The sequence below is a fragment of the Amblyraja radiata genome, chromosome 5 (genome assembly GCF_010909765.2).
Source record: "Amblyraja radiata isolate CabotCenter1 chromosome 5, sAmbRad1.1.pri, whole genome shotgun sequence".
NCBI lineage: Eukaryota > Metazoa > Chordata > Chondrichthyes > Rajiformes > Rajidae > Amblyraja > Amblyraja radiata.
In genome coordinates this window covers 25,488,763-25,507,705 of record NC_045960.1, presented here as the reverse complement: position 1 = coordinate 25,507,705, position 18,943 = coordinate 25,488,763, and the positions used below count along the sequence as shown (strand labels likewise).

The 18,943-nt window shown below is 41.8% G+C and overlaps 1 protein-coding gene across 3 annotated transcripts in view; it reads right to left on the bottom strand.

The window, feature by feature from the left end:
• The window catches only part of bckdhb (branched chain keto acid dehydrogenase E1 subunit beta), a 199,980-nt gene that overhangs the window by 121,833 nt on the left and 59,204 nt on the right, over positions 1-18,943 (bottom strand). For all 3 annotated transcript variants that reach the window (XR_004411999.1, XM_033020820.1, XM_033020819.1), the window contains exons 7-8: positions 18,275-18,372; positions 14,175-14,285 (exon numbers count right to left, since the gene is read on the bottom strand). Coding sequence is in view for 2 of the 3 variants with exons in the window: in XM_033020820.1 (XP_032876711.1) it covers positions 14,175-14,285; positions 18,275-18,372 (209 nt within the window). In the remaining variant the exon portion in view is untranslated. The remainder of the gene's footprint in view (positions 1-14,174; positions 14,286-18,274; positions 18,373-18,943) is intronic.

Below are 18,943 nucleotides of genomic sequence, written 5' to 3'. Positions count from 1 at the left end.
CTCCTCTCTTCCAGCTTTATTCTTCTCTTTCTTGAGCAGTTCCTTAGGAAGGAGGATAACTTAATATGATACGAATTGCTGTTATCAAACAATTCACCCCAAAAGTGTGTTTTTTTTACATTTGTTATCTAATCAGTATCAATGATTTTTGTAACCTCACTGATTTTCATAGAGTTGTAAATCAGTGGTCTCTTTTCAGGAGCAGGGTATCTCCAAAAACAATTTCTTGTTTCTTATTTTCAACTGTGCATTCATTTTCTCCAAAAAGTTTTATTCATTTAAAGGTGCAGTGACAGCGACAGCTGTCTGTTTCACCGTGATAACAATCAAAAATAACAACCAATGTAACGTTTATAAGAGACATTTAAATCAATCTAAAATAAAGAACATTACTAAATAACATTAAAAAAGGGGTCCGAAGCACAAACTTGCAGAATTAAATAACTGCCCAACTGATTTTGGATCTGATTGTGTGTGGTTTGATTTTGAAAAACTTTCCTTACAGGGCACATGTGCTATCCATATAACTTCAAAATGAAAAATTGCTGGGAATTTGCTCAAGGGCAGTGGAATATCCAGATGGGGAAAATGATGAGACAGTGTAGAGAATTCTCAGCATTCAAATATACAATCCCTTGCAAACTACGCACATAAAATCCCACAGTAAAATGAAATCTGAACTAAATTTGAATCCTCATTTCAATGCTTCTTCGTATTTAATGCAGAAAATGAATTGCAACTATTAAAACAGTTAGAGAAATAGTGTCCCATGTTTATAATAACTATTTCAGAATTATTCACTGATTTAGCAATCATTCCAGAAACTACTAGGTAGGGTCCTGCATCAAAGGACATAGTGTACTGGCATAGTTAACAGGAAACAAAAAATTGGAATAAACTGGTCTTTTCCTGCTTAGCTGGATATAACAATTGGTGTTCCAGGACTTCAGTTCAGTCCAGTCCAGTCCAGTCCAGTCCAGTCTCAGTTTCAGTTGCGATTCAGTTCAGTTTGTCACATGTACCAAGGCACAGAGAAAAGCTTTTGTTGTTTGCTAATCAGTCAGCGGAAAGACAACACATGATTACAACCAAATCAGTTAGAGTGTATAGATACATGATAAAGGGAATAAGGTTTAGTGCAAGCTAAAACCAGTAAAGTCCGAACAACGATTGTCCGAGGGTCACCAATGAGGTAGATAGTAGTTCAGGGCTGTGTATAAGAAATAACAGCAGACGCTGGTTTAAATCGAAGGTAGACACAAAATGCTGGAGTAACTCAGCAGGTGAGGCAACATCTCTGGAGAGAAGGAATGGGCAACGTTTTGGGTCGAGATCCTTCTTCAGACTGAAGTTCAGGGCTGGTCTCTAGTTGTGGTAGGATGATTTTGTTGCCTGATTACCACTTTTATAAATTATTTGGATTAAAGAAGCAATAATTTGGCTGCTAAATTTGTTGATAATAAGGAGGTACTTAGAAGAGTATGAAGTTGGACGAGCTTGTGGATTGGAAACGGCCTGCAGCGGAACAGTGGTAGAGGACACTGACAGCATCGCCAGGCCAGGCCCATGCCTGCAACACCCACCCAGAGTCATTGCCAGTGCAACGGGCCTTTAAGGCCAAGATAAGATCCCAATTTTTAAAGAACTTCACTGTACCTAGGAACATGTGACAACAAAGTAACACTGAACATTGAACCATTAAAATTTTAAAGAGGATAAAGGGGGGCTAAAATGGGAGATGGATAGGTTAACTAAGTAGGGAAAGTTCTGGAAAATAAAGTATAATAGTTTTAAGGCACTGTTAAATAGATACTGAGGATAGGCATGAATGTGTAGTTGAGGTTACAATCAGATTAGCGATGCTGGTTGGTTGTGTGGGTGAGTACAAGCAAAATCTCTGTGCATTGGAATACTAAGAAATAATGGAGATAGATTTGAAAAGCAAAGCAACAAGACACTTTCTACTGTTTATTTTAGCATCTCTGAAATTAGATGGCATCCCTATTAATAAAGCCATAAAAAGTTCCTAACTTGCTACACATTCACTCTATCTGTATCTGAATCCAAGTATGAAATATAAAGCCATGAAAGCATTCCACAAAATGTTCACAAATTGTAAACTTGTCAGTGCAAGCTAATCAGGAGAAAATGAACATCAGCACATTGATTTTATCATCTTACACAGTATATTTTCAAGAGGTTAATTCGTTGGTACTAAGTGTGGTAAGTCTACATATCTCTTTCATAAATCAGATTTATTACATGATCCTCAAGTACAGGAAGTCTGCAGATGCAATAAACTCAAGGAGCTGGAAAGCTGCTCAAGCCCAACTTCGAAATTAGTTGAACTGGCAGGTGGTGCTTTAAAATATGCCGAACATATTCCAAAGTAAAAAATACAAAAGTTTAACTTCCACTCAAGATCTGTATACATAATCTTATCATGATAATCATAATCTTACATAGTTAGAAGTACCTTTTGCATGAAATCATATTAAACAAAGGCTTTATCTTTCTTTTCAAGGTGCAATTGCATAATCTGGAGACAACTCCGCTCCCTTAAGCAGACATGTTTCTCTTGCAAACAAATGCATCTTTAAATTTTCTTAAGCAAAAATTAACAAGCTGCCAACACTTAACCACGTCAGGCACAAATTAGTTATCATGCTTTGAATAGACAATAGGTGCAGGAGTAGGCCATTCGGCCCTTCCAGCCAGCCATCCACAATCAGTACCCCTTTCCTTTTTATTTATTTTATTTTTAGTCCTGTTACAACAAAATGTTTGTTGAAGGTCTTCTTTTATGTGGTGGGTGGGGGGAGGGGAAGGGGGAAACTTTATTTCCTAGTCCCTACCTGGTCGGAGAGGCGGCTTCCCTCCGAGCTGCTTCTTCGCCCCTTCCTCGCGGCCTACCATCGGACTGGAGCGGCGTTTCCTGTCGGGATCGGCCGGGACAACAGCTTCGGCGACGGCACAGCGCTGGGACACCATCATGGAGCGAGCGATGCCTTACCAGGTCGCCGTGCGGTAAGCTCCGGAGTACTGTGACCGCCGACTCCAACATCCGAGGAGCTGTGGCTGCGGCGCTGAATTTAAAACACCGTGGAGCCTGGGATTCAAGTTCGCCAGAGTCGGAGCTCCAACCAGCGCGGCCTGAGCACTTTGGGTGCCGCAGTCTCCGGGGTGGAAGCGGCCGCTCCAGACATATCCAAGCCGCCGAGGAGTGTTCACCCGACGCCGGAGTTCCATCTTCCCGGCAAGAGGGCCTGAAAACATCGGACTGGCTGCGGAGGCCACAAATAGGCCCCGACCTCGGGTGATCACAGAGGAAGAGGACTGAAACTTTCTGATGCCTTTCACCACAGTGGAAAATTTTTCATTCTGTTGTGGGGGGACGTTCATGTTGAATTCTATAATGTGTTGTGTCATTTTTCTTTATTTTAATTTTTCTATGGATGTACGGAAACCTAATTATTTTTTTCTATGTAAAGCACTTTGGTTTCAACGCGAGTTGATTTAAACTTGCAATATAAATAAAATTTACTTACTTACTTTCCTGCCTTCTCCCCATATCCCTTGATTCAGCGATCTTTCAGAGCTCTATCCAACTCTCTCTTGAAAGCATCCAGAGAATTGGCCTCCACTGCCTTCTGAGGCAGAGAATTCCACAGATTCACAACTCTCTGGGTGAAAATGTTTTTCCTCATAGCCATTCTAAATGGCCTATCCTTATTCTTAAACTGTGGTCCTGGTTCTGGACTCCCCCATCATTGGGAACATGTTTCCTGCCTCTAGCGTGTCCAATCCCTTATTAATCTTATATGTTTCAACAAGATCCCCTCTAATCCTAAATTCCAGTGTATACAAGCCCAGTCACTTCATTCTCTCAACATATGACAGTCCCACCATCCCGGGAATTAGACATCTATTGGTTGTGAAACACTTTGGGATATACTGAGATTATGAAAGCTACTACTTAAATACAGAACATGACACAAAGTGGGCTAGAGTAACTCAGCAGGTCAGGTAGCACCTCTGCAGGGCATGAATATGTAACGTTTCAGGTCAGGATCCTTATGTCTGCTTAAATGCAGGGTTGATTGTTGTTGATTCTATACATTAAATGAGGACGTCAAACCATGTGAGTACTACCTTTCATAAAACTGTAGATATCAAGAACAAAATGTACTTAGGTTTTACTTGAAATTTTTAACTTCAAGTCCAAAGAATCAATTTTATTTCTCTATATCTACAATGGAACAAATTGAAACAATTTTAATCTTAATAAAGAAAGCTTTTCTTCTGTTTAATCACAAATGCATTATATTGCTGGAACTGTAAACCTCTCATCTTTGTTTGATCAAAAGCAGAGGCACATTCTGAATGATCTCATACTCTGTTTGATGTACAAGTGGGTAATCATTAATTGTTGCTCCAGTTTCTTTGCAGCAATAAATTTCCACATGGATCCACTTAATGATTAATAGTCAATTAATCACCATTTCAAATCACAACAGACCAGAGAAACATATTTGCACACTGTTCTTTAGCTTGTGTACAGCTTACTTTTAAGGTTTAAAATATTACTAGACCAAGTGCAGACCCGTTTGGTCTGTTTCCCCAACAGCGTTTGCGGGGGGGGGGGAGGGGGGGCTGCGGCATCACACTCAAATTAACCACCCCCCAAACACACAGGTGGGGGGAGGGGGGGTGAGAAGAGGGGAGAGGAGGAGGAGGAAACGGGACAGATTTGGGAGGGAAAGGAGTGCGGGGTAGGGGGTGAGAGAGGGGGATGGAGAGAGAGATGTGGGGGAGGGGGGGGTTGGGTAGGGAGGGGTGGAGGGAGGGAGGGGGAGAGGGGTGGGCGGAGAGAGGGGAAAGAGTGGGGAGGGAGAGTGGAGGGGGAAGGGGAGAGGTGGAAGAGTGGGGTGGGAGGAGGAGAGGGGTAGGGGGAGTGATGGAAGAGGGACAGAGTGGTAGGAGGAAGGGGGCGGGTGGAGAGAGGGAAGGGGGTGGGGTAAAGAGGGAAGGGGGTGGGGTAGAGAGGGATGGGTGGGAGAGGGAGAGGGGTTAGGAGAGGGAAACATAGAAGCATAGAAATTAAGTGCAGGAGTAGGCCATTCGGCCCTTCGAGCCTGCACCACCATTCAATATGATCATGGCTGATCATCCAACTCAGTATCCTGTACCTGCCTTCTCTCCATACCCCCTGATCCCTTTAGCCACAAGGGCCACATCCAACTCCCTCTTAAATATAGCCAATGAACTGGCCTCAACTACCTTCTGTGGCAGACTCACCACTATCTGTGTGAAAAATGTTTTCCTCATCTCAGTACTAAAGGATTTCCCCTTTATCCTTAAACTGTGACCCGCTTGTCCTGGACTTCCCCAACATCGGGAACAATCTTCCTGCATCAGACAAATGCAATTCAGGACTTTTCACTTCACAAGCAAAGTCAGAATGACGGTTAGTGAAGAATTCGAATATTCGCTGAGCGTTCAGATGATGCGCGCGCCTCCTGCACCAAAGGGGGGGGGGGGGGGGGGGAGCGTGTGTCGTCACACACAAAGATCTTGTAGCGGAGAGCTCCGCTATAAGATCTTTGGTCACATACTAAGCACGCGCCTCCACAAACAGATGAGCGTCTTCTTGAATGGAGAGCGCGTGGCCGCCTCCACAAACAGTCACACACACTGAGGACCCGCCCCCACAAAAAATATTTTGTGAGGAAGGGGAGGAGGAGGGTGGAGAGGGAGAGGGGGAGGTGGAGGGGGGGGGGGAGAAGAGGATGGGGGAGAGAGGTGAAGGGGGGGGAGGGGTTTGAGCGGGCGTGCATGAGTCGAGAGAAGAGAAAAGGGCAGAGAGAGAGAGAGAGGCTGGTACAACATCAAAAAAGCTGGATAAACTCAGCGGGTGCAGCAGCATCTATGGACCGAAGGAAAAGGGCAACATTTTTGGCCGAAACCCTTCTTCCGGGTTTCGGCCAAAAACGTTGACCATTCAATTCGCTCCATAGATGCTGCCACACCTGCTGAGTTTATCCAGCTTTTTTTATGTCTACCTTCGATTTTCCAGCATCTGTAGTTCCTTCTTAAAGACAGAGACTGTGCACGGTAAGGGAATGAGGAGGGAGAGGGGGAAGAGTGTGGAGGGAGGGGGAGAGTGGGATGGGAGGGGGAGAGGGGTGGGGGGAGAGAGGGGAAAGAGTGTGTGGGGGGGGAAGGGGGGGAGAGAAGTGGAAGCGTAGGGAGGGAGGGAGGGGGAGAGGGGTAGCAGGAGTGGTGGAAGAGGGACAGGGGGAGTGGTGGAAGAGGGACAGAGGGGTAGGGGAAGGGGCGGGGGAGAGAGGGGAAGGGAGGGGGAGACAGGGGTGGAGGGGGGAGAGGGGTGGGGTAAGGGGAGAGAAGTGGGAGAGGGAGGGGTAGGGGGAGTGGTGGAAGAGGGACAGAGGGGAAGGGGGCGGGGAGAGAGGGAAGGGGGTGGGGTAGAGAGGGAAGGGGTGGGGGAGGGAGGGATGGAAGAGGGGTGAGGAGAGGGAGAGGGGGAGGAGAGAAGGGGGAGAGAAGTGGAAGAGTGGGGAGGGAGGGGTAAAGGGACTGGTGGAAGAGGGACAGAGGGGTAGGGGAAGGGGGCGGGGGGAGAGAGGGTAGGGGGTGGGGTAGAGCGGGAAGGGGGGTGGGGGAGAGAGTGATGGGTGGGAGAGGGAGAGGGGTGAGGAGAGGGAAACATAGAAACATAGAAATTAAGTGCAGGAGTACGCTATTTGTCCCTTCGAGCCTGCACCACCATTCAATATGATCATGGCTGATCATCCAACTCAGTATCATGTACCTGCCTTCTCTCCATACCCCCTGATCCCTTTAGCCGCAGGGGCTACATCTAACTCCCTCTTAAATACAGCCAATGAACAGGCCTCAACTACCTTCTGTGCCAGTGAATTCCAGAGATTCACCACTCTCTGTGTGAAAAATGTTTTTCTCATCTCGGTTGTAAAAGATTTACCCCTTATCCTTAAACTGTGACCCCTTGTTCTGGACTTCCCCAATATCTGGAACAATCTTCCTGCATCTAGCCTGTCCAACCCCTTAAGAATTTTGTAAGTTTCTATAAGATACCCCCTCAATCTTCTAAAATCTTGCGAGTACAAACCGAGTCTGGGGCTGATTCTATGAGTGAGATGCCAGTTTTTTTTTAAATATTTGGTGGGGGGGGGGGGGGGGGGGAGGATTTGATTAAAAACGTGTACATAAACACGACGAAATGTAATCAGGAGTTTCTATAAGATCCCCCCCCAATGTTCTAAAATCTAGCGAGTACAAGCCGAGTCTATCCAGTCTTTATTCATATGAAAGTCCTGACATCCCAGGAATCAGTCTGGTGAACCTTCTCTGTACTCCCTCTATGGCAACAATGTATTTGAGCATTGGGCATTGTGACATCACACGATGGAACGTTCACCATGGGCTGGGGCTCCTGCAAAGGCATATGTAAATGATCCATTCCGATTGGACATATGTGAACATTGGGCATTGTGACATCACACAATGGAACGTTCACCAGGGGCTGGGTCTGGTGCTGATTCTATGGGTGAGAAGCCAGTTTATTTTTGAAATATTGGGGGGGGGGGGAAAAGATTTGATTAAAAACGTGTACTTAAACACGACGAAATGTAATGAGGAGCGGATACTTAGAAAGAAAAGCGAAATTTCTACCGAAATGGAAAAGATGTCGGCAATTCTGCGTCTGGTTTCGGAGTTGCAGTGAATCAAAGGAAGAAATGCAGTCGGAAGCCGTACATGTAAATGGATCCATTCCGATTGGACATCTGCGAGCATTTGGCATTGCGATTGGACATCTGCGAGCATTGGGCATTGTGACATCACACGATGGAAACGAATCGAAAGGCAGACAGGCAGCCGGACGGACGGCAGGCGACAGGCACACAGTTTTAATATATAATAGATAACAAGCAATAATATATCAATTAAATATCTCCACCAACTTTCCGCCAACTGATGGTCCAGAACTTCCTTTAATCCGGACAAAATTACGAGAGCATTGCATATGGCGCACGATCTTTAGGGACGAGTACCTCCGTCCTGAAAGAGTTAATTATTTACTTATTTGTTCATTGTTAATTCTTTATTTATTTTTTTAGCAGACCCTGGTGCTTTAGAGATATGGGATGGGTATAATTGGTGGGTCAGAGTTTTATTGTTGAATTATTATTACATGAACCCTGGTGGTCATGCAAAATGGATAATCCGGCAAGGCTCTGGAACAAAGAGTGCCAGAAAATCGATAGTGTAAGCTATTGTTACTTGATTGGAATTTGTAATTTCAATTTCACTTTCCTACATCTTTTGACTTCCCATTGTGACATAATAATTAAGAATTAAAGGCAATATACATTAATTGGTAACTATTACAAAAAATGTTGGCACTGTGACCCAGTTACTGTATTAAAAATTCAGTATAACCATTGGGATGGGGAGGCGAGACGGCAGAATTAAAAGAACTACAAATGATTTGAAAAAGAGCCATCGGTGTTGGGAAGTCAATGCTCCAAGTGGTGTATAAAAGAAAGGCAGGAAAAGCCATCAGTCATCATTAGGTGTTCAAAAGGGAACTGCAGATGCTGGAATATCGAAGGTACACAAAATTGTGTTTGGAGGGCTGCATATCAAAGAAGTTAAACTGAGTATTCCCCAAACAGAAACCATAAATGATCTGTAAAATCCACTTGTTAGTGAAGACTGAATCTTGAGATTCTGGAACCTCGGATTTTCCTGTCTTTCTTTTTAGGTACCTTCTGATTTCTTAGATGTTACATGCCAAAGTTTGTTTGATAAAGATTTAATTAAATGATACATAAATCTCAAATGCTCACAAACCTGTGCTGCCAGTGTTCAATTCAATTATGGAAAAGCTTTAAATATATAATTTTAAATTATTCCAAGAATATTTTAAAACAATCGGGAGTATATATGAAAGAATAATGTATCTTTCTACTTGGGGGTAAACAGATAAGAATATAAATATTAACTCAATTTAAATCCTTTATATATATATATATGTATAGCGTATATGTGATAGAAATGTAATTGAATTTATGTTATTCAATATTTCAAAACATTTCAGAATTAATATTTGAGTATTTGGGTATACACAAAATAATCTCCTTTTTTCTCAAGAAATTATAATGCCTCTTATTTGACCATCTACAAGAATGAATCAAACACAATTAACCTACTCTTCAAATTGTGTAACATGACCTTTCAAAGATCCTTGAAAATGCAAGCAAATTTAAGGAACACTAATCATGAGAAATAAAAGAATCAAACTGCAGTTAGATTGTTTAAAGCAGAACTACCAATAAGATTGATCTTCATTTTGAAGAATGCTTCCCAACATCTTGATTATTCACAAAGCAGTAGCTATACGGTGGCGCAGTGGTACAGTTACTGCCTTGCAGCGCCAGAGATCCAGGTTCGATCCTGACCGAGTACTGTCTGTACAGAATTTGTACGTTCTCCCCGTGACCTACGTGGATTTTCTCCGGGATCTCCTGTTTCCTCCCACACTCCAAAGACATACTGGTTGTAGGTTAATTGGCTTGGTAAAATTCTAAATTGTTCCCTAGTATGTGTAGAATAGTGTGCGGGGATTGCTAATCAGCGCAGACTTGGTGGGCCGAAGGGCCTGTTTCTGCGCGTAGCTCTAAACTAAATTAAACAGCAGTATTAAGATCCGAAACATTATTAATCCTCAAATAAATATACACAGCAATCAATAACTTGTCATTCATGATTATATTAGAAAGAGTTAAATGGATTTATTACAGTGCCGAGCTCCTAGCACTCATAATAGCCCAACCCCAGTCTATCTTGTAAATCAAGAGATCAATCTTATGGTATAGTGTTTGCATGCATATTGCAGCAATCAGTATACAAAATTGATGTGATTCTATTGATGAGGATGCAGAGGCAAATGTGCAGCGGTGAACAAAGATTGGATGGGCAAGATTTGTTTTCCCTGGAGCAGAGAAGCCTGACGTGAGATGTTTAAATGGACAGAGTAAATGGTAAGAAGTTATTTCCACGAGCAGAAAACCCAGAGGGCATAGATTTAAAGTAGCTGGGACGAAAGGACAGGAGGAAAAATAATTTCACCTAAAGAATGTTCAGTATCTGGTCCCTGAAAAGGCGATAGAGACGGAAAATCACATCACAATTAAAAAGTACTTGAATGTATTGTGGAAGAGCTCTGACTTGTAAAGCTGAGGACTTAGTACTGGAAGACGGGATTGAGTTTAGAAATACAGAGTAGATACAGCTTCAGCTCACCGAGTACACACGACCATTGATTGCCCGTACACTAGTCCCATAATCTCCTAACCTACACACTAGGGGCAATTTACAGAAGTCAACAAACCTGCACATCTTTGGAGTGGTGGGAGGAAACCAGAGCACTGGGAGAAAACCCACAGGGAGAATGTACAAACTCTGCACAGAAAGCACTTGCAATGAGGATCGAACCTGGGTCTCTGGTGCTGTGAGACAGCAACTCCACTGCTGTCTCTGTGCCGCAGGCTGTTGTTTCAGGCTGTTATTACCAGTTTATAAGAGGCCATACAGGACGTGGTGTACAATAACCATTAGTGGCAGTATAGTACTGTATAAGGAAATCAAGTTATGGTATTTTTGGAAGGAACAAAAAATGAAAACCTGACCGCAAGAAGGTACATACACTGCGGAGATGGAAAATTTGAACCTAAAGAGTGAGAACAATAAAAGGAAGCAAGCTGGGAAGGAGAACTCAAGCAAAACAAGGAATAGGTGGAAAAAGAAAATCAAAAAAAAAGAATTCTTGTGGTATAATAAGCTTATCCAATTATTCCAGGATAAAAATTAAACTTAATCCTTGCAGCATCTTATCGTACCATTGGCCCGCCAAGTGTAACGTTTGAAATGTTAAAGTGCACCAAAATTAATCTGGTTGGGTTTATGGCTTCAAGATATCCACCTTCCGTCCACAAGTACTAGATATACACTGGACTACTTGGGCAATAAGAACCCATCAGGCTGTTGTTCATGGACTACAGCTCAGCGCTCAACACCATTGTCCTCTCCCAACCTCTATTATCACACTCAGGGAAGTTCATGAACTCATGTGATAGGAGCAGAATTAGGCCTTTTGGCCCATCAAGTCTACTCCGCCATTCAATCAGGGCTGATCTATCTCTCCCTCCTAACCCAATTCTCTCATGACAGGATAGCCAGACACAGTTCCAACGGCATCTTTAAATTCTCCGATGACACTACTGCTGTTGGACGAATAACGATAATGATGAGTCAGAGTACAGGAGGGAAATTGAAAATCTGATTGAATGGTGCCAGAACCATTCTTCCTCCATATGTGCCCGTCATGGCCTAATCCAATGCAAAGTCCTTCACAAAGTCCACTACACAAACGCAAGATTATCTAGAATATACCCCGCTGTTAAAGACACCTGCAACAGATGCAATCAATCCCCTGCCAACCATAGTCATATGTTTTGGTCTTGCCCTAAGCTAGCAACCTTTTGGAGGAGTGCTTTCGACGTGCTAAGCAGAGCCTATGGCCAGACTATTCCTCCAAACCCACTGTCAGCTATTTTTGGTATTCCCCCCAACACCAACCTCTCTGTTGCGTTGAAGCGGGTCCTGGCTTTTACAACCCTGTTAGCCCGGAGACTGATTTTGCTTAACTGGAGACTTACCTGTCCCCCGACACACGCCCGCTGGGTCAAGGTGGTGCTCTACAACTTAAAGCTTGAAAAACTTAGGTTCTCTCTCAAAAGCTCTACCAAGACATTCCTAGATACATGGAACCCTTTCCTGGAACTTGTTAACTCTCTTAACTTGTTTCCGGACTCGGAAGAGGACTGAGTGTCCTCTATCACAGCTCTGTCTTATTGCAGCTGCTATCCCCTCAACCCCTCCCCTCCCCCCCCCTCCCTCCCCACAATTTTTATTTTTATTTTTTATTTTTATTTATTTTGTATTTAATTTCCTTTTTTTTTTCTTTTTCTTTTTTTCCCCTTTTTTTTTTTTTTTTTTAAATTTAAATTATTATTTTTTTTATCGTATTTGTGTGGATGTGTACGTATGTGAGTGTTGTTTGTTCCCGGGTGGCGAGGGTGGGTAAGGGTAAGGGTTTTGAGGGTCGTTTACATACTGTTGTACAATTATGTCCTGATTATCACTGTCTGTTATCATTGTATGTATGCAAATTGCTGTTAAATTCAAAATTCAAATAAAAAGATTTAAACTGAATGGTGCCAGAACAACAACCTTGTTCTCAACGTCAGCCAGAACAAGAAGTTAATTATGCACTTTAATAGGGGAAATCTGGGGATCCATGAATCTGTCCTCATCAATGGGTTGGTAGTGAAGAAACTCAACAACTTCAAGCTTCTGAATGTGCATATCTCTGAAGATCTGTTCTGTCCCGGGCCCATCACAAAGATGCAATCACAAAAAAAGTCCATCAATGCCTCTACTTCCTTAGAAAATTAAGGAGATTCAGTATATCGACGAATACTCTCTTGAACTTCTACTGGCATACAGGTGAGAGCATACTGACTGGGTGTATCATGGAATGATTTGGCTACTCGAATGGCCAGGAATGAAGGAAATTACAAAAAGGTTGTGGGTACTCACCATTATAGTTACTGACTGCCCTGCCATAGAAGTGATCTATAGGTGGTGCTGCCTCAAAAAGGCAACTTGCATCAAAGATCCACACCACCTTGATCACACTGTCATTTCACGCCTACAATCTGAAAGGTGGTATAGGAATCTTAAGATCTTGGCAGGTTCAAGAATAACTTCTTCCCAACAACCATGAATACCACACAACACTAACCAATGAACTATGGACTGTCTAGGGTTGCACCAACGTCTTCGGGTTTTTGTTTGCACTAGTATTAAGGTCATTACTTTATTGATTTATTTATTTATTATATATCATCTGTGCGTATTGTGTTACCGGCCTGTTATGCTGCTGCAAGTAAGAATTTCATTGTACTACTGTCAGCACAAATGACAATTAAACGTTCTCGACTCTTCACTCGACTCGAAAAATGGCAAAAGGAATTTACTAGAACCAATTTTCTGTGAGGATCTCTTCTTTAAACTGAGAGATAGAATTAGATAAGCTCTGCATCTGTACCTTAAGTGTCTGTTTCAAAACCACAATTTGTCCAGAATTTCTAACTAATGCTATCAAGTACAATGTTGCACATCGTGATTTTCTGGTGCAAACTTACACTGATATTTACTGGAGAAGTAATTTGAATATGACACAGTAAGCGCAACAATACATCTAGAACTTTAGAAGTGGGAAGCCAATGGCTCGTGCCATCCACATTGATTAAGTAGAACAACATTAACATGACCCGTGCCTATGAAGTCTGAATTTTAAAACCTTCTACCATTCAAAATATGACCACTGCCAAATATCTGTTTCAAATTATGGCTGCTTAGTTGCTGTATTCACATCACAAGAATATTTTAATTTTTCCACTTACTTAAAAGATTAAAACATTAATTTTAAATACACGAGGCCACGTATTAAATCAAATGTTGCCTGAAACCGAAACTTGCCTACTCGCTTTCTCTGTTTAAGATGATGAGGGGAATAGATTGGGTAGATTATTTTACCCAGAGTAGGGGAATCATATAACCAGTGGACAGGTTTGAAGTGAGAAGGAAAATATTTAATAGGAACCTTCTCACACAGAGGGTGGTGGACATATGGAATGAACTGCCAGAGGAGGTACTTGAGGCAGGTACTATAACAAGTTAAAAGATATTTGGGCATGTTCATAGATAGGAAAGATTTAGAGGTATATGGTCCAAACCCAAGCAGGTGGGACTAGTGTAGATGGGGTACTTTGGTTGGTATGGGCAAGTTGGGCCGAAGGGTCCGTTTCGGTGCTGTATGAGTCTTCTGACTAAGTTACAGTAAGAATCCTTATAAGCCTAAGACACAATTAAAATATCAGCAGTCTAAGATTGGATCTAAAAATTACAACCATTTGCAAAAGTTTATTACATTTTCCCTTACAAAAATACATTTAATTTTATTCTTGTCAGCATCCACACAAAGAGATATTCACAAAGCATACCTTGCAAATGGTTTCAGCATCCCAAGGCAGAATAGTTTTTAAATCGATTACTTCACACGAGACTCCCAATTTCTCCTGAGCCATGCTGGCCACTTCTTTCATTACATGAACCTATAAATAAATAAATAAACAAATAAATAAATAGATAGATAGGAGGCTCTGAAGAATATTTGTAAAATATTATATTTAGTAGCATGCCTTATTTGGTCATATATGGAATGACTGTCTCTTTTTTCTATTAACAAATTTCCCTTCTTTGATTATCTTTCTTAAATCTCCAATATTTCAGATCTTCCTTCAAAGCTACCTATATTTTCTCATGTTTCATTTTACTGGAGTCAAAGCACATGAAACCAAAAACCCATCATCATTTGCAAAAATATGGCTTAAAATTCCATCAATATTTAGATACTACTTTTGACAAACCCTTATCACAACATTTGTCTTCTCTCATTGTCGATAGAAAATAAAAGGAAATTGTGAGAAATTAAATGAAATAGCAAGAATAACATTTTCAGCCAAGGAGCTGCAATTAGAGGCATAGAGTTATGCAGCATGGAAAATAGCCTCTGGCCCAATTTCCCAACACTGGCCAACATGTCCCAGCTATACTAGTCCCACCTGTCTGCGTTTGGCCCATATCCCTGCAAACCTGTCCTGTCCATGTACCTATCTAACCGTTTTGTAAATGTTGCGATAGTCCCTGCTTCAACTACCTCCTCTGGCAACTCGTTCCATACACCCACCACCCTTTGTGTGAAAAGGTTACTCCTCAAATTCCTCAATCATGGCTGATCTATCTTTCCCTCTCAACCTTATTCTCCTGCCATCTACCCATAGGTACCCTTATTAATCAAGAACCTATCAGAGAATATTTAGAATATCCATTGACTTGGCCTCCACAGCCTTCTGTGGCAATGAATTACACAGATTCATCACTCTCTGACTAAAGAAATTTCTCCTTATCTCTGAAATGTATGTCCTTTTATTCTGAGGCTATGACCTCTGGTGCTAGACTCTCCCGCGAGAGGAAACATCCTCTCCACATCCACCCTATCCAAGCCTTTCACTATTTGGTAAGTTTCAATCAGGTTCCCCCTCACCCTTCTAAACTCTAGAAAGTACAGGCTCGGTGTCATCAAATGCTCATCATAGGTTAACCCTTCTTCAGAACCAGATGAAAGCAAATTGGTACCAACCCCAGGCTCCAATCATGCATTTGATGTCCGTAACTAAATGAATGGGTGCTTTAATGCCTGGAGGGCTTAATGCATTGAATTTCAGTAGGGCTAAGATACAGTTCCCTTGCTTTTCATGATATATTTGATAACAGATTTTGGAGGCCATGATTAGGAGATCCACCATGAAACTAAAACTGGCAGTTAGGAAGAAAGGAAGGTGCTAGCTCCAGGAAAATGTGTGATCTGGTTGGGTGATCACCAAAAATGCAAATTAAATTAATATCTATAAAGTTAGTGGCAGTGTATTTGAGGAGAGCAAACTAGCTAGGAAATACACAATAAATGCTTGAATACCAAGACATATAGAGGATCCTTAGATCTCTGAAACCAGTAGGAGGTAGACAAGCTAGTGAAAAAGGCATACAAAACATTTGTTATATTTTCCAGGCCCTAAGTGGAAAGAACATGATCACACTGTATAAAACACCAGTTTAAGCCACAGCTTTGTGCAAATCTAAACACCATAATATATAGTAGGAACCAAAGACATTTACAAGGTTTTGCCCAGATGGAAGATTATAGTGGCAAGGAGAGATTGGTCAGGTCGAGTTTGTTTTCTTTACCACAAATGAATTGGGGTGTAGCTGATTTTGAGATGCCTGGTCAAGTTTTATAGGAAGGATCCATTTCCCTTGGCATGAAGAGCAGTAATTAAGCAACATAGATTTAAGTTGATTCATGGAACTATTAGAAAGGTGTTAAGGAAAGATTTTATTTGTCTAAAGGGTCGTGTGCATCTGGAAATTATTGCCTGACATGCTGATGACAATTAAGACCCTGATTGCATTGGGAAAATACCCAGATGACCAAATGAAAAGCCAGAATCTGGGCTAAGGGAGAATGGCTAGAAAGTGAGGCTAACAGAAATTGCCCCATCCATGGTCAGTATTGATTCAATGGGCCAAACGTCCACCTTGTGTGCCATAATGTCTTTAAACCTTCATTCGCACCCCCATACCCCCACCAAATACACAAAAAAATAGTTTCCTTGCACTTCCTTGTAACATTTTTGGGTTACAATTGGTTCCTTGTCCATGCATAACCAGGCATTCCAGGTTTCCGGTGCCCAAGGAATGCTTACAAGTTTACACTCATTGAGTTTGGCATATCTCTGTAATGAGCTATTGCCAGTAATGCCAGGAACCTGAAGCAAACTTCTGCCTCTGCTGGTGTTTGAACAATCAGTCACCTCCTCAACATGTGACTCACTGCTGAGTAAAAGATTGAGGCAATATTCAGAGGTTGTCCACAAGGGCTGGTCATAGAGTTATAAAGTCATCCAGCATGGAAACAAACCCATCGGCCCAACTTGCCCACACCGACCAATATGTCCAATCTACACTAGTCCCACCTGCCTGCGTTTGGCCCATATCCCTCCAAAGCTATCCTATCCTATCCATGTACCCGTCTAAATGTTTCTTAAAAGTTGTGATAGCACCTGCCTCAACTACCTCCGCCAGCAGCTCGTTCCATATACCCACCACCCTTTGTTTCCATAAACCCACCACCCTATTTCTCTCCACACAGAACCTAATCTGCTGGGTGTTTCAAGTAAATTTTCCATTTTAATTTCACAACTGCAGCATCTGCAGCCCTTGATTTTCAAATGAAGATAGTGTGGCAGTCCCTGGTTATCCACGCGTGGTGCGAACCCTCGGCTCTAGGAGTTGGGTCATGTGACTTGGTTTGGCAGTCGGAATTCGAAGGATTGGCAGTCGGAATTCGAAGGATTGGCAGTTGGAGTTGGAGTGGAACTGGTTGGGGTTTGGGGGGCTGTTGAATGCTGGACAAATAAAGAAAACTTTGCTTGACACTCATGTCCTGCTTCATTGGCTTTGCTTGACACTCGTGTCCCGCTTCAATAGTTCCTCATATTTGCAATATCCATCTTGGTTCTTTGCTCCCTTGGCTGCTTCATCAAATTCAACTTTCTAAACTTAAGCAATATCCTTCACTCATCCGAGTGAATTTAACCATATAACCATATAACAATTACAGCACGGAAACAGGCCATCTCGGCCCTACAAGTCCGTGCCGAACAATTTTTTTCCCTTAGTCCCACCTGCCTGCACTCATACCATAACCCTCCATTCCCTTCTCATCCATATGCCTATCCAATTTATTCTTAAATGATACCAACGAACCTGCCTCCACCACTTCCACTGGAAGCTCATTCCACACCGCTACCACTCTCTGAGTAAAGAAGTTCCCCCTCATGTTACCCTTAAACTTCTGTCCCTTAATTCTGAAGTCATGTCCTCTTGTTTGAATCTTCCCTATTCTCAAAGGGAAAAGCTTGATCGCATCAACTCTGTCTATCCCTCTCATCATTTTAAAGACCTCTATCAAGTCCCCCCTTAACCTTCTGCGCTCCAGAGGGAATTTGAGGGAAGAGACAATCGTTTGTTGGAAGTGTACCAAGTAGTCCACCAAATAAATCTGCCAAATTTGTATCCATCATGTTTTTTCCTTTTATACAATTCTTTAACCATTTTCAAGAACTGTAACAGATATCAACTGCTAAAATGGAAAGTTACTTCCTCAAAAATATCGTATGTTAGTCAGAGATATTCGGCTATTCGGTAAAGAAATAATGAACTAGTCAAAATGTATTCAGTTACATACACAATTATTTTTAAAACATAGGGAAAATCCCTTACCACAATACTTACTTGTATTTCCATTTAACTTGGAAGCAACTTTACAAGACCTTGTTCATTCTTGTTGATAAAATAAACATCACTGTACTTATGTATTAACAACTTTTACTTTTTCAAAGCCATTGAATATTACAAAATATGATTTAAGTCAAATACTATAAATCCAGTGTTCTACTTCATAAAATAAACAAATGCTGACCTGAGTTCCCCAAGCAACAAGGGTCACGTCATTTCCCTCCTGCAGAACTTCTGCTTCTGAAAGAGGGATTTGATAGGCCTCCACAGGAACTTGTTCCACTATTTGAAAGGAAATAGAATAAACATATTAACATTTTTAACTAATATATATATATTTAACATACCCTTTAAGAATTAGGTGCACAAATAATTAAATCTGTCTTCTTAACATGTTTATAATAAAAAGTAACATTTTACTTCAAGATTAGCTTCCGCAAGCAAATTTGGAGCATAAAATGTATTGTTATCCAATCAGTGCTCACCAAGTCTTCAGAAGCTAAATAAAGCGGGATTTTTGTTTGGTGAGAAGGGTTTTTTATAAATGCCAGTAAAAAAAACCCAAAAAGAAGCAACTCAAGGCTACATCAAAATGTGACTTTTTTTTTTATGATTCAGCATAAATATTTGTCATATCTCAGTCAATTTTATTCATCACATGCACCCGAATGTGCAGTAAAATGAATTTGCCAGCAGCGATACACTTAAAAAGAACACACAATACACAATAAGATTTAACATAAACATCCACCACAGCATTCTTCACTGTGGTGGAAGGCACAAAGTTCAGCCAGTCCTCCTCCTTTGTTCACCCGTTGTCGGGGCCATGAACCCTTGGTAGTCGCCGCTACAG